General features: G+C 34.1%; 1 protein-coding gene across 1 annotated transcript in view; it reads right to left on the reverse strand.

The window, feature by feature from the left end:
- Positions 1-17,119, reverse strand: part of PREX2 (phosphatidylinositol-3,4,5-trisphosphate dependent Rac exchange factor 2) — a 231,973-nt gene that overhangs the window by 60,005 nt on the left and 154,849 nt on the right. The window contains exons 32-33 of the mRNA XM_090283596.1: positions 9,459-9,676; positions 5,827-5,929 (exon numbers count right to left, since the gene is read on the reverse strand). Of these exons, the coding sequence (XP_090139722.1) occupies positions 5,827-5,929; positions 9,459-9,676 (321 nt within the window). The remainder of the gene's footprint in view (positions 1-5,826; positions 5,930-9,458; positions 9,677-17,119) is intronic.

The following is a 17,119-nucleotide window of genomic DNA, read 5'->3' on the forward strand; positions in this document are numbered from 1 at the left end:
ATGGCTATAAATCAGATTCTCATTAGCTAAAGCAACAGATTTAATACTGTATCGTATATAAAATCCTGCAAGAAAAACTACTTGGTTACACTTTGACACACCAGATGTCTCACTTAACCAAATGAGAAGTTAAGCTACATGTGGTTTGGAATCACACTGTCCCAGGGCCACTGCCTCACTCATATTTTAGTCAAAATGAGTCCATGGGGTACACTTCATAAGAGGTATGCAAGGAACCGAGGACATAACAACTATTATCAAAATCGGCATGGGCTTTGCAAACTCTGTTTCCTGAGCCCCAGATCAAAACTAGATTATCTCTGTTGATGTCCAACAGTCATTAGAGATTATCTGTCCAAATTCTTTTAGCTTTTTTTCAATATCCTAAATTAACTTATTCAAAAAAAACCCACTAATTTAAAAAGTTAAAATGCTGCAGGAGTATTTCACAGGGCTGCCAAAAATTCTTTTCATTTTATGGTACTTTCCCATGATAAGTAATTTCCACATATTAAAAAAAAAAAAAAATGTAAAAATCTTTCTTGAAAACTAGAATAGCCACATTAACCAGTCAAAAAATAAGGTCAAAACTTAGTAGATATAAATATATGTTTTTGACTCAATATTTATTTCTAATCTGCTTCTTGAAATAAAACTGTGTATAAAAGTAGAGTTCAAGGTTAGATACCATTAATAACAAATTCCCAATTTCTTATTAAGTGTATGTAATTCTGCATATCAATAAAAGCATTGTATGAACATCTACAAGTCTCTTTTATTCACATATTAATAATGCTTATTTTATTTTTGTTTCTTTTTTTTTAAAGGGAGATTAAGGGTTTTATTTTAGGAAAAGGAATAAATATCTCAGTAAATAGTTGGAAATTAACTACATTTTAATCATTGGTAAAATCCCGTTTTGTTTTCCTGATTCTAAAATAAAGAAAAAAGGATACATGGACACCAAAGAAAATACAGATTTATATTATGTATTTTAAATATTGGTATCTTCTAATTCCTCTTTTCATACAATGTCTTTCATATATATTTTAATTTTGTTAAATTTCATCCCTTTACTCTTTGGCACCCGTATAGCCAATCTCAGCATTACCAAACAAATAAAGTCATTGAAAGGAAAATAATAATGCAGCAGTTGAGTTCCATATAATAGGACTAACAAAGAACAAATAAAGATGACTTACCAGAAATTAAGGAACTGAAATAAAAATAATCAAGTACACTGAATTTAAAATGAGGGAAAAAAACTAAGAGTACTACATAAAAGGATGTAAACCCATTTTTCTCAAAGTATTAGGTGCACCTGAAAAGTGTACAATAATGTGGAGTTGCTTTTTATTTGTGGAAATTTATCAACTATGGAAAACAAATGTGATGATTAGGGTTTGTAATGATTAAAAGTTTCAAAAACATTATTGCATAAGAAAAAGGTCTCTGGTTCCATCTTATAGAGAGGTGCATCCTTGAGAGAGGTTTCAATGGCGGAATCCCATCCCTGTAAACATGGGCCCCCACCATGGAAGAGGCCAGTGAGTTTGAAAATAAGGCTTTGACTGAGAAGCTGTGAGTTCTCTTTGCCTGAATAGCTCTTCCTTTTCCCTCGATGGGGTTGGGTCTTTCTTATCCTTCAGGTTTCAGCTTAAAAGTTACTTCTGCTGAGTGACCTTCACTGGTAACTGCTAAAAGGGCCACCTCACCCTTGTTCTTCGTGCCTTACTTATTCCCTGTGCAGAGTTTACCATGTCCCTAATTGTCTTTGTTGTTGAATCCGTATTTGTTGTCTTCCATCTAGGCTATGGGCTCTGTGAAGACAAGGACGTGCCTATCTAATTCACCACAGCATCCACAGCTCCAGGCACATGTGGATGGAGTGGAGGCTCAAAAATATTCATTCCCCTAATAGTTCCTGTCAAATTACCTTTATCATGATTGAAAAGGGGAAGGTCTGCTGTCATTACATTATTCTCCAAAAACATAAAGATTTTCCACAAAAGTTAATTATATATAACCTAATCATTCACCATTACAGAATATGAGATGGGGAACATCTTGTACTTTCCCTATACTGAAATGCGTCGGGTTGCCCATTTATTCCTTTGTATGTCTCTCTGGTCTCTGAGCATTATGTCAACAGGGACTTTGTTTCATTTAGTCATCATTATATCCCCAAAACTTAGTTTAACATTTAGCATGTTGTATATACTTATTTCTTTCACGAAAATAAACTGTCTTCAATCCAGATATTTGAATTCTCCTTGCTTGGCATATCATATTTCTTCAGAATCTTAGTATTCTTTAGTACAAAAATAATACTATGAGTAATGCTAAACATAGCTTTAAAAAAAATGAAGTAGTAAAGCAAGGACAATGGACTAGAATATTTACTGAATACTACTGTGAGCCTTTAATAAGACTAGAGAGACTTTCAAATATATTACTTTATTTAAACCTCATAAGCCTGTGAGTCAGCGAGAGCTAATATTTTCATGTTTGTGGATAAGAACAGAGCCAGGATCTGAACTAAGTTTCCTTGACTTCAAGTTTGACGTTCTGTTATCTTCTTTCTATCTTCATGCTTCCACCCCTCTGTACTCAGTCCTTCTCTCATAGACATAGAGCCAATTTGCTTTCATTTCAGTGCTACCAATGAATTATTCAATCTGGCTTCTCTGTTTCTCTGCTTATAGAAATTAAATCACAATTAATGATAAAGCTCTAGTTTTCTTACCCTACATAAATAAGATGTGATGACCTTTGGATACAGAATAATCCTCTTCTTTCCTATATATCAGTCTAATTAACTTAGAATGATAATTATAGTCCTATTATCACTATTTTTAATTTGTTTGGAATATCAGTAACGTAGCAGTGGAAGTGACCTTTCACTAGGTGAGGCTCTGCTTCAGGGAAATATGCAAAAGTGCATTGCCACAGGTATCTTACAGGTTTTGAGTTTATCACAGGTCCAACTACATTTACATACTAATGTTACTTAATGGCCTTAATGATTTTTAATAGTATATTTTCAATATGCCAAAGTTAAATCTCTCATAGTGGATATGCAATAAGTAAATGTTTTATCAAGCTTATTATGTTAGTTCATCTTAGGCTTGTTCAACACACCATTCACCAGGAATATCATATTTAAACAATGGAAAACGGTATTCCTTTGAGCTTATAGTTCCTTAGACAAAATTTAGGGAGGGGGAGGGGTAGGAAGCATTAAGCTATATTGTAAAAATAGAGTTTCTTTACTTTCAGTAAAGTTATGCCCACATTTCATTACTCAAGTAAATGAAAATATATTCTATTTTATACATGTCCACAGAAGGCTATATAGTTTGTTTAAATAATATTATCCTTATCAAATGATCCCCATTATTGACAAATTCTCCCTTGAATATAACCTCTATTCCTAACATTTTAATTCATGATCTCACTCTCTCTCATTTATCAGTGAAGATGAAACTTTAATAAAATTCTGTTCTCTTACCTTCATAATTTAATACCTGCAGAATCAATTACTTTTACCATCTCCACAGCCACCCTCAAGGTTAAGTCACACCATCATTCACCTGGGTCACTGCAGTAGCTTCCTAACTACTCTGCTCTGGCCCCTGGTAATGCAGTCTGGGGCAGCCTTTAACAGGTAAGGCAGGTCATGGCATTCTTCTGCTCAACAACTTAATTAGATAGGCTAAGTTATTTCAATGGTCTGGCCTCCTCTTCCTTCCAACTCCTACTCTTTCCTCTCAGTCCCTCCACTCCAGCCACACAGGCCCCCTTGCTAACCTGAGAGCAAGCCACACTGTTCCAATGAGTCTGGGACATCTCCTTCAAATATTTGTACATCTCACTCCCTTAACCCCTTCAGGTCTCTGATCTCCTCCTTGATAAGGTTTCTCTCCCTAGCTTGTTAAATGTTTGTGCCCTTTCATCAGCCCCTTCATTTTCATCCTCTGTTCTCTTCTATTTACATTATACATTCATAGTGTTATCTTCTGATTTATTATCAAGTTACCTCATTTCATCTCACTTACTACTCATATCTCCCCACTCGAATATCAGCTCTGTGACAGTTATCGGTCTGTTTAGTTCTCTACTGTATCCAACACCTGGATTAGCTCTTGGTCATAGTGGGTGTTCAAGACATTTTTGATGAATAAATGAATGATTATCATTCTTAAGTCAGATCATGATTAAATGAATATTTATTGGGTCCCTATTTATTGTGTTAGACATTAGAAATGTGAAAATAAGTAAGAACCTTCCCCAGTTACACAAGAGGCTCACACTTATGAAAAATACAAGAGACAGGAAAATAAAAAATGACTAAATATTTCTTTGACTCACAGGTACATTTTAAACCTATTTATGACAATGTTCAAAGAGTAGATAAATATAACTTTCAGAAATTAAAAGGTATAGAGTTTAAACCCTAGTTATTGCTATTTCTTCAAACATATACTTCTAAATTACTACCTTTATTAGGTATAATGATGGCAAATTGCTCAATCAAAGGAATACTTTTCAATCCTTCAATTTATTAAGTAACTTCTTTGCAACATTAGATACAACTATGCTCTGTTGAAGTTCTCTCCTTCATTCTTCACACTAAGTTTGTTTTTCCTCCCACTTCCATAATCATACAGCCCTTTGCCTGTGGCAGTGTATATACTTAATTGATATTTATTCATTCATTTTCTTTAAAAAAAATGTTGCCTTTTCTGTTCCAGGCATTCTCTTGGGTGCTAGAGATACAACAATGAACAAGATAGGAAAAAGTTTTGCCATCTTAGATATTGTAGGAGATAAATAAATGAATCAGGATAGTTATTGTGATTATATTTATACACACTAAAATTCTTGACATTCATATGAAGTTATTTTCAATTTTCACTTTTAAGCTAGCAAAAAATATAGAATACGTCTCTACTTTAAATGATAACTTTTATCAATTATTATCAGATCAAATAATTGTACCTTTTTGAACTGGTTTAGATCTAAGTTTTATAGAATGTGAGCATAATATATGGATCCTCTATTTCTTATAGGCCCTAAAGACTTATTTTCATTGCCTGCTAACACATTCTCTAATGAACAACTGAGGATAATAAGCGCACACTCAATTCAGGCAATTTTGCTATATATTTAAGAAAAAAGTTTTGGAATCAATTTAGCCACACAGCCAGATATATGAGGGCAGTCCTTTAAAAAAAAAAAAAATCTTGATATAAAAGCAGTACAAAGAACAAATGTTGTATGAACCTATTTATACAAGATGCCTAGCATAGGCAAATTCATGGAGAGAAAGTTAAATAGAGGTTACCAGGAACTAGAGGAGGGGGAAATGGGAACTTAATGCTTAATGAGTATGGAGTTTCTGTTTCGGGAAATGAAAAAATTATTGTAAATGATTGCACAACATTGTGAATGTACTTAATGCCACTGAATTCTACACTGAAAATTGTTTAAATGGTAAATTTTATGGTATGTATGTTTTACCACAATAACAAAAATAAAAAGAAGGGAAGAAAATTTTGACTAGCACAAAATTTGATACACATGCTCAAAAAGTTTTGGAAGACAAACAAACATAAAAATAAAAGTTTAGTATTATCTGTAAATTTAAGTTATATATACTTTTTTCCCTTTTAAATTATTATAATTAATTATTTTCCCTACACGATTTTATATAAACCAATTTAAACTTCATATTAAACATATGAATATAAAAGTGATACCATATGTTGTTGTTTTATGCCATAGAAATTCTATAAAATGCCTATAAAGCATTTAACTACGTACTTGCAACCAGTGGTTCCTCTTCTGATGGTTTAAAGTAAAAAGAAACCTTTTCCAAATCAAATAGTGCAACCAGCGTATCTTCTAGCATGGCTTGTTCATCAGTCTAGAAAGAAACAAAAGCAAAAAGTACATGATATTATAGGATTGGGTAGAACATAACATGGCCTAGCCTAGCATAGCCTAGCCTAGAATCCCATGACATCACCAGATCCAGACTAGCTTCACCTGTGTTTTATTCACATACAAACCATATATGATCAAACCACAAATAAAAGTGTACTGCTTTAACTAAAATAAATCTCTCAAAGTTATAAATTTTGCTGATAGCTTTATATTTTTATTTTCTCAATTATCTAAATGGTTCTACACAAGTCTTCAGTCCATTTTGTAGCTTGAGTCTAATCATTTATTCTGTTTGTACTTACACATAAATCTGTATTAAAAAAACTTGCCATTTGCCTCTAAATTTCTATAATCTTACAAATGTAACAGCTGAAAGGCGAAAATGTTTTCTCAAAAAGCCAAAACACATAATGGTCATCCAATTTTACAATAAGATAACCTATGCATTATTCATTTTGCAATTTGTTAAAATTGGAATAGAGGCAATTTGCATGTGTGTGATTACTTTTCTTTCAAAGGGCTTAGGGATAAAATTATTTTCATCTCACTTGCCTTTTGGGGGCCTTAACCTAGAATCTTGTGAATATGAGATCCAGTTTGTTTTATAGCATGTTATTTTCCAGCTTAGGCAGGCAAGGCCAGGCATGGTAACAAGTTCAGTGCATGTCTCAGCGATATCATCTTACTAATCTTTCCTATGAGCAGTGTAGTACACTATCTAGAGTCTTTCATTAATTTCCTCATGAAAGAATAATGAGCCTATCATAATATAGTTTATCTTTTAAAGGTGACATTTGTTTCCTTAAGAGTATCAATGATCCTTTATAATATTACTGTGCTTTACACACATTTTTAAAAAGTTGCTCTAAGTTTATAGGCATATTTTGGGGGCAGCATTAGTAGAGACTACAGGAGAGATGGTGAAGAATTTTAATTGTGTGAAAAAGAATCAAGTGGAAACCAAGAGGTTAAGAGAGTTGTCATCTTTAACACTGGTGTGGTATTTAACACAGTGTATATAGTACAGGGAAAATGCTGGATGAATGTTTATTAAACTATTCTTCCTTAAAGTCTTTTGAAGCAGCAGAAAAATGCCATGAACAGAACAGAAGGACAGGACTACAGAATCAGCATTTTTCCAGTTGGAATACCCACAGGAAGAACCTTACCGAAGAGGCTGGCCTCTGATTGCTTAAGTGCATGCCACAATGCTCCAATTGATGTGATTAAAGCCACGCCCAAGTGATCATGACTGTGCCTGTAGCTAATGGACACAGAGGCCGCCAGGGCCTGTAGCTCCCCTCACGGGCCTAGGAAGTTTTTATGCTCTGGCTGCAGAGGCAGAAGCACTATGAATTTCTTTGATTTTTTTTTCTTGCAATCTTTGGATTTTTAATCAATTCTGTAATAATATTAAGTATTTTGCAAGGACAACTTAAGGAAAATACAGCTTTCTTGAGATGTAATTCACATGCTATAAAATTTACCCATGTAAAGTGTACAGCTCCAGGGTTTTTAGTATATTCCCAGAGTTGTATGAGTATCACCACCACCTAATTTTAGAATACTTCACCACCCCCAAAATAAATTCAATACCTATAAGCATTCACTGCCCATATTCTGTCCCCAATTCTTATCTCCAGGTAACCATCAGCCTACGTTCACTCTCTAAAATTTGCCTCTTTCACACATTACATAATAATGCAATAACATATTATGCAGTCTTTTGTAACTGGCTTATTTAGTAACACTTACAACATTCATTTATGTTGTAGCATGTACTGGTATTTCATTCCTTTTTACTGCTGAATAATATTCCACTGTATGGATGTACCACAACTTGTTTATCCACTTATCAGTTCATGAACATTTACGTTGTTTCCACTTTTTAGCTATTATGAATAATCTCAAGTTTTTGTGTGAATGTAAGTTTTCATTTCTCTTGGGAATTATCTAGGAGTAAAATTTCTGTGTGATATGGAAATTCTGTTCCAGAATTGCTCCACTAGTTCACTTCCATCACCTCACTGACAATTATGATTAACTGTCTTTTTGGATTACAACCATCCACATCAAATGTGACACAGTATTTCACAGTAGTTTTAAGTTGCATTTCCCCAATGGCTGATGATGCTGATCATTCTTTTTAATGCTTTTTGGCAATTTAATATATTATTTGTAGAAATAACCATTCAAATCCTTTGTCCACTTTTTGAATTGCCTTTTTATTGTTTAGTTTTGGTAGTTCACTATGTAACCTATAATTCAGATATATGAATTATAAATACAAAAAATTTCAAATAAAATTAAGTTTAAAGTTAAAACTACCAGCACTTGATTAGACAATGGCAGTGTGAAAATAAGACTTAGAAATAAAGCCTCATTCATTAAACACTTAATGCCTACTATGTGTTAGGAAGTGGGCTTCCTATGTTATGTAGTTTCTATTTTCAAGGCAATGGGGATTAATTAATATTTATTTCTAAACATTTTCAAATGTTTCTTACTTCAAAATTTTCATTAATTAAATATATTATTTAGTTGTAATAGCAGAGTCTTTTCAAATGAATCTAATTGTTTCTTTGAAGAAGACAGAGGTGGACTTGCTTACTTTATCATTCCAGAACCTTTTATGACCATGTAGTACAGCAATTACCTCCCTATCCTCGATGTCATTGAAGAAAATCATTATTTTGATATATAAACTCATATTCATCTGTTTAAAGTCTTAAGCATGTTACTTTATAGCTATATTTTGTGTACTTTAACAGATAAAATAGCATCTCATGTTCAAAATCACAATCCCTTTTAACTAGCACCTTAAGTTACATATAAAAGTTGAATATGTTTGCCTTTCAACATCATGACAACTCTCAGAACCACAGAAAGTAGGTGTGAAAAACTCTAAGTTCACCACACTGTTATCAAATATTTTGAGATGCTTTCTTCATACCCACTATGGAATACTATTGCATAAACATGGAACACTCTACAGTAATTAAGGCAACATTCTTAGATTTAACAGGACAAACATGCATATAAAGGAAGGAAATAGAACCATTTAACACACACAAATTTTAAACAGATTGCCAGACAGTATGACATGCAAGTGGTCAGAACTCTCTATCAAAAATACTCCAGAAAATCAGCCTCAGTGGGAGGTGAGGTTCCATTGCATGCTGTTTTTTCTGGACCGGAAATAAGGATCTGTAGCAGAAAGGCTTTCATTCCTCTGATGACCTTTTCAGTCAGTGCTTAGGGATGCAGGAATTAATAACAGATGGAGGCTTTCTAAGCTGTTAGCAGCCACTGAGAAAAGATGGAAATCAGGAGAGAAAAAATTCCTCCTACACACTTATAAAAACTATATTTGCCCATGAAAAAAATATATTCTTTTAAAGTAGCTGAATGACTGCTGATACAATAATGAATAAACATTTTGATTTGGGAGTATGGCGCTACAAATGTTACAGCTGACACAGACAGAGGTGTGCACTGTGATTCCTTACCAAGTTTGGTGACAGAAGTGACTGAAAGTGGAAAAGAACGCCCGCGTTAGCGATCTGGTCCAGCCACCTCCTGCTGGCTTCCCACGTTTCCATCTCATTCTCCTTGCTGTTGTCAAACATCTGGTTCAAGGCTGCCATGAGCTGCTCGGAGAAGGCACAGACTGTGGCCACAAGGCTTTGGCAGAAAACCATGTCTCTCCGGAGCTGTGGCTCACTGTCTGTGATCCAGGACATAAAGGCAGTTTTGAGAAATGTCATATGAACCAAACCGATCCATTAAGCACTTATGCTCGCTGTTATTTTGTCCTTTCACTAACCTCACACCGTGTGAGAAATGTGAACTTGAGCTCTCTTAATGAGCACATACACTTTAGCAAACACTAGACACCAAAAAAGATTTAGACACATTAAAATAATTTTTCCTAATTGATATTGTGGCTTTATTTTGTAATTACTAAATGGCTTTATAAAACCCGAGGAAAAAAAAAAACATTTTTTCCCTCATGGTCCACAATTTGCATTTGTTGCACAAAACTTTCCTAAAGGAAACTCAAAAGTCCAATTTTTCAGTTTGTCCTGGCAAACAAAATACAGTATTATTAATACTAAAATATTTTAAATTACCTACTAAACCTATTGAAATATTTACGTGCAATGCATAGGGGAAAAGAGTATCAATGTCCAACTGTATGTAAAAATAAGCAAATCCGTATCTTCTGAATTTACTATTCAACTTCACAAGTTATAAATATGTCCAGTTCATAAACTCCTATATTGATTTGAAATAAGTAATTCATTCACAGTTTTAGCACAAATTAATTTTACCAGGATTCTTATTCTGCAATTGACTAGAGTTTTCACTGAGCCACTATGAAGGCATGTTTATCATGTGAACTTCCACTCCTGGGCCACAGCGTTTTCCAATGGAAAGAACCTGTGCCTCTGAGAGACTGATCACAAAGGGTCAACTTCCTTGGGTGGTGGGCTAGTACAAACTACAATAACATGACACCAAGCCATATATTATGTACGCTGAAAAATTACTTATACTAGAAGTAAAACCAAGGTAAACATAATCATATACCCAAAAGTCTATTGAATATTTTGAGGGCTCAGAATCTTCTGAAATATATTGTCAATATTATTGTATAACACAGTGTAAATGCTGCCTTTATTCAGTGTTGAATTCTTGCTTTATTGATAAGAAGACATAATTTTTCAGCTGTTTACCAAGAACACAGGACATCTGTTTTTAATAACCATTCAAGTCATGTGTACACATAATATAAATTAAAATATATGTTTATAATAAAATATTCATTTATTAGGTTAAACTATAAGAACTTGTTATTTTAGTAGGTCAAAGTAGTTGAATATGGCAATTCCATATGGTTCAACTTATTAATTTAACCAACAACGTGTGTTAGCCATTTTCTGTAAGTAGTTATAGACCATGTACCCCATTCTAATAGATGGAAAACAATATTTTTAAAGTTACTATGAAATGGCTAAACTGAGAAAGAACTCTGCCCAATTCTCAATTAAGCAAAATGCAAAACACTTTGTTGTGTATAATTTCTAACAGAATGTACATATTCAATAAATATTTACTGAATAAATGAAAATAATAAACTAGTAGAGCAACTAACAGACAAGTGAACTAAGTGAAGTGAAAATGTCTGAGCTCATGCTCAGGCTTCTTGAAATGCCAGGATTTAGTCTGGTTTAAAAGGGTACTTCAGACAGCGTTTAGCCCAAAAGTGAAGCTAGAGGACTGAGGTTCAAGACCAAGACTAAAGACGCAAAAATTGGCCTACATTTTCCTTGAACATTGTTGCTTTGCTTTTAAAAACTTATTTTTAAATTATTAGAGAGAGAGAGACCCTATACCTCCTTGAACATTGTTGCTTTGCTTTAAAAATATTTTTTTTAATTTTTTAAAATTTATTGATTTAAGAGAAAGAGAGAGAAACATCAAATTGTTGTTCCACTTATTTATGTATTCATTGGCTGCTTCTTGCATGTGCCCCAACCAGGGATTAAACCCACTACCTTGGATAATCCGGATGGCGCTCTAATCAACTGAGTAACTTGGTCAGGGCTGTTGCTTTGCTTTTGCATTGTTCTTTAATAAAGCAGAAAATCTGGGGCAATTTTAAAATATACTTCAATAGCCTTGGCAAGAATATTCCCACCTATAATTTGAGAATAATTTCTTAATAAAAATCTAAATGGAAAGAAAGTGCTTATAAGAAGAGTAGAAGGTTAAGGTCTAGAGAAGGAAGGATCTGGTTCCACTATGAACTTTATTATTCTACCACAAGTAGAAATAATTATTTCCAAGTTGCCTTTGAAAAGAAATCCTCCGATTTCTTCTTCTTTTATCCTAAAACAAATACTTAGATGTTTCTTCTGCTCTCTGCCACTAAATTCTGTATGCATTTTAAGCCAAATTAAAATTTTTATTCAGTCTCATTATCAAATCAGAACTAATCACACAAAACTTGTATGCATTCATTAATTCAACTTTTAATATCGAATGCCCCACAGGAATTAAACACTGTGCTGATTACTGAAGGTACACAGAAGTCTGAGGTGAGGCCTTGGCCACGTCTGTGCTCCCAGTAGATTGAGAGAGTGGATAAACAAGATAGATGCCTTTGAATCACACTGCCATTGAAATCTTAAACCAACATATTTTCAAATAAAAAACACTTAATGAATGCTTATTACTTCAAGAGGTGACTTCCAGTTGCTACCTTCCTATTTTTAACAGAGTAAATGACTAGTCTACTTAGACTTCAAAATATACATCATATATTAAGAGCTTTTCAGGTGACTTTTGACATGTTATTATCTCCCAATGAGTAACAAGGGTAGAAAACTGAGTAGCAGAAAGAGGTCTTTACCTATACACAACTTATATTTACAGCTTCTCAACACATCACTTCCATCCATCCCAGACAACCAGCAACGATCTTCACAGAAATAGTTGTAAGAATATAATAAAACAATGTTTCTGAAAGCAGCCAGAATGGTGGCTATACAGATCTCTCTGAGCCACACTACCTGCTCAGCGTTCCTCAAACATGACATGCCCCTATAGCCCACACACCTTTGTCCACAGGCCTCTGGATGCAGGCCCTTCTCTCCCCCAGCAAACTTTAAATCATTGGTCAAGATGATGGGGTATCTTCAGAGTTGGAAAATTTTAGTTTTATGCAGTAGTTAATAAGCTTAGTAGTTAATGCATATAAAAAGCTATTGTTTCAGGAATTGAAGGTACGGCCCACCCTGACTCCAGGAGACCACAAGCAATTCCACCTTTGTGTCCCACAAGAGACCATAAGCAATCCAGATGGTATCTGAGCCATGTGTTCCCTGGGGAGACATCCCACTGCCCAGGACACAGGGCCCAGGACCCAGATAGCAAATCACTGGTCAACAGATGAAAGGATGTTAGGGAAATTGCCTGATTGCAGCTTTTATCTGATTAAACTCTTTCCTGAATTCCAAATCCCTTATTTATACTTTTTTTCCCTTGAATTCCAAATCCCTTACCTGTTTTATTCTCCTTATAAAAAAGGCTGGCTTAAAAGAAAATATAAAACGGTCTATTAGGGTATATAACCCACCGTCTTCTTAGATCGCCAGCAATCTGAATAAAGTGCCCATAAAGATTCAATCCCTGTCTCTGCTTATTGGGTCTGGTAGTGACAGGCAGCACAAACACTGACTTTTCTGGTTTCAGAGAGTCAATTTATTGAACATCTATAGGTATTGCAGGTGAGGTCTAATGGTAAGTACGTGGCATGTCTTTTTCTGACTTTGAGAGGCCTTTTTAAGTTCAAGCTAAAGATTCCTCATGGAAAATTCCAGCAAAGCAAATTTAAAAGAGCCTTTGTAGTTAATTACTGTCCTTGTTGGACTTATACAAATAATAGACCAAGTTTATTGAAACTAGACTTATTCTGCAAATAAGTCTTAATTTTGCTATTTTTGATAAAAATGAGGGTCATTTTAGAGAGAAAAAAATGGTTTAATAGAAACTATAATATAAAAAAAAAAAACTCAGACAATGAATAGCACAAGCATCTAATATCCATAAGCTAGCTTGTGCTATTCATTGTCTGAGTTTTTTTTTAATTAAAAAAATTTTTCTACCTATAAACTGAACTGGATTATGAATTTTTCTAGTTTTCTTAAATATCTGGCTGCAACCCTTCAAACTAACATTTTTATTTTCCCACCATTTGACATGGAATCATTGAGAACTAAAACAGCCTTTTTTCAAGGCCATCAAGCTAAAGTGGGGCAATTTATGGACAATTTTCATAATCTTCATACCTGTTGTAGAAAGATCACCAGACATTCAAATTGTAGACCAGGAGAATCAATCAGTCACTGTCTGACTCCACCCTCTCTGAAAATTTTCAGACATCCAGAAATATTTTTGACTGCCTGCCTTTAGAACTCAAGAAACTGAGATTATAGTCTGCTCTGATCATTAACCTTTGTTTTCCATTTTTTTCCACAGAGATATCTCATTAAATACATGATTGCTTACACCATGGGCTTAGCTTTGGGAGCCCACCTGTATCACCACTTCCTGAAATGAGATACAACTATTTACCTGAACTAAACTTTTCCCAAGACTGAGACTGGTTTAATGAGAGCGAGAACAATCTACCAAGCCCAATTCAGGAAGGAACTATGCGGGTCATGAATGAGTCATACCAAGATGTACCTCTGAGCTATACAGATTGTTTTGAGCTAAAGGCAACTTTAGTAGCCATGAGCTCAAGAGAAACTTCTCCCCCTTTACTTAACTACCTAGAACTTGAATAGGGGCCTTGCCCATAGGGCAGGGAAAACTAGTATTTATTAAACATTTGTTCTTCTTATCATTCTGCAATGATCTTTTGAAGCCCCAAGGTACATTACTTCATCCCTAGCTCAGAATGTCTTATATAGCTCAATTTCCTTTTCTGTCTCTGAATCTCTCCCTTATGTGGTCTCTGAACCTCTCATGTATGTAGGGTTCCCATATATATGCACGTATTAAATTTGGTTATTTTCTCTTGCTTAAAAAATGATCTAGAAATTTACTGATTATGGGCATCAAATTTTAATCCTCAAATTCCCCTCTCATGTAAATATTCAGCATTTCTCAGGCCTTTGGCCAATATTTCTCCCTTTCTGGTTTGTTTCCCCATGTGGACAAATGTATTCCACAGTTATTTTTACTCTTGTAAATTATAAAGTAATGATACATTGTTCTACCTTAAAAAAAAACAACAACAAAAAAAAAAAACTCTGAACTATTAAAACATTACCTTCCCTTGTGACATTTTTTCCCCTCTCCTTCAGGAAGTACTGTGCAGTTCTATCTGCCACCAGGCCTGAGGCATCCCTATACTTAGGTGGCTAATGACCTACCCTTGTGACAGTTCATTTACTTGTTTGTGAACCCAAGGGACCTTCAGCAAGAAGGCCAGGGGAAATGGCACATAACATATAATGTGTGAATTATGCTCATGGACTTTAGAGGCATATAATCTGCTTTTTTCCTACTCATTCCACCAACTTTAAACCATATAATCCTAAATGTTAGACTCTTATATGTAAAATGGCACATTCTTACTTCTTAAATCTGTGATAAATGAGATATAAACAGTTAGAGCATTAGGCAAAGTGAAATTTTAGCGAAGTGAAATTGGACAGTATTATTATGGTGATTATTCTTTTCTCTAGCATCTAGAATGGTGCCCGGTAATGAGAGTGTGCTCAGTTTTATTGCTGAATGGAGAGGGAATGCATGATAAATAAAGATACCAAAATAAGCTAACTCCCAGCAAAAACATATAGGTCTTTTCCTTTTAATTCTGCAGCTGTTTGAAATTCACAATTGTCCATCCTTTCCAAAGCTATTCTTATTCTTCATTTTTATCGATAAGAACTACAGCAAGAATCACAAGTGCTGCTTCCAGCTTCTAGCAAAAGAAGAAAAGCAGAGCTGTGATTTTTGAGACAGCTTGTTTATTTCTTTGCAAAGTAAATATTCTCTTGTAGTGGAAATAGGCATTGCTTTAAAAACTTATCAAATGATTCTGTTTCATTTCAGCCTATATAAGCTAATTTTCTACAAACATGTTTTAAAATATTAACATTTCATTTACTCTCAACTATTTTAAAAGGTCAAGTTCCACAGTTAGCTAGCTGATCTAAAAAAAAATGAGATGGTTTCTAGATACATAAGCAATCCAAGTCATTTTTCTGAGATGGTATGGAGCAAAAAAAAAGCAAAATAAACAAGAAACAAAAAGAGAAGATTAGAACCCTGGCTGCTGTGTCTCAGGGGATTGAGTGTCGGCCTGCGAGCTAAGTGTCGCTAGTTCGATTCCCAGTCAGGGCACATGACTAGGTTGCAGGTCAGGTCCCCAGTTGGGGGTGTGAGTGAGAGGCAACCACACAGTGATGTTTCTCTCCCTCTCTTTCTCCTTTCCCCTCTATCTAAAAATAAAATAAATAAACAAACATACAAATAAATAAATAATTTAAAAAATAAAAGAGAAGATTAGAGTGAGGCAGGAATAAAAGTGAGTTAAGAATAATATTTAGCAGACACGGTCTACCCTTTTCAAGTGAAGAGCATAATTTCGCAGTCAACAATATAGAGTAATTTGGTTATGTTTTGGTGCCATGCTATATGTATATGAAGGAAAAATGAGCAAGTGAATAAAGTAGAAAAAAGCAGAATTATGATAATAATAAAAAATAAAATTGAAATCAAAATAAGGATCTCTAAGAACAGCCATTTGAATGTTAATGAATAAAGTAATACATTCCAGGACCACTTCTGAAATTGGTATAAGTTTGAATTTCAAATCTGCCTTCTACTCATTATCCACGTACTCAATAAAGCATCTTCATGCCTAATCTTCCAGATGCTCAAAAATATGTGTTGAATGAACACCATGTACTAGTTATTATCTTAATCTGTCTAATTTTTAATTATTATTACATTTTTGTTATTAATTGCCTGGTTATTAATTTCTCCACTTTTAAAACTGTGGAAAAGTAATATTCTCTCAGAGTGGTTATGAGGATCAATGAGATACATAAAAATTAGGTCTACCAACTGTGTGTTATTAGTAAAGCTTAAATGTAAAAATTTTATAGTATTATTATTTAGTTAAAAAGCAAAGCAAAAATATTTTAAAGGCAAAAACCAACTAATGAACAAAAAAGCCCTCTTGGTTAACTTGGTTCCTCCTTTCACTAATTCATAATTTAAACTTTCCAGCTGTGGTAGATTGTAAACGTGGTCACAAATCCTTCCCCTGTCTACATCCACGCCCTTACAATATGATTTTGAAATGGAGACTCCTACTATCAAAAGCACAGTCCATTTCCCCAACCCTTGAATCTGAGACCACCTACATCTTTGTTCATATACAGAAGTTAGACAGTTTCTCAATATGTCCCATTTGCACAATTTACTTTATTAAAACTGCTTCCTTTCTCTTTTTAAACTCTATTCTGTATAAATGTTTATATGTGTTGTCATGTTCCTATTTGTAATTGAGGATGAGTATACATTTTTGTTTTTTTATTAAAACTAAGGGGTTTTTTTTTTTCTATCTTTGTAAGACTAGAGG

Source organism: Furipterus horrens, unplaced genomic scaffold (genome assembly GCF_987537825.1).
Source record: "Furipterus horrens unplaced genomic scaffold, mFurHor1.1.pri manual_scaffold_7, whole genome shotgun sequence".
NCBI lineage: Eukaryota > Metazoa > Chordata > Mammalia > Chiroptera > Furipteridae > Furipterus > Furipterus horrens.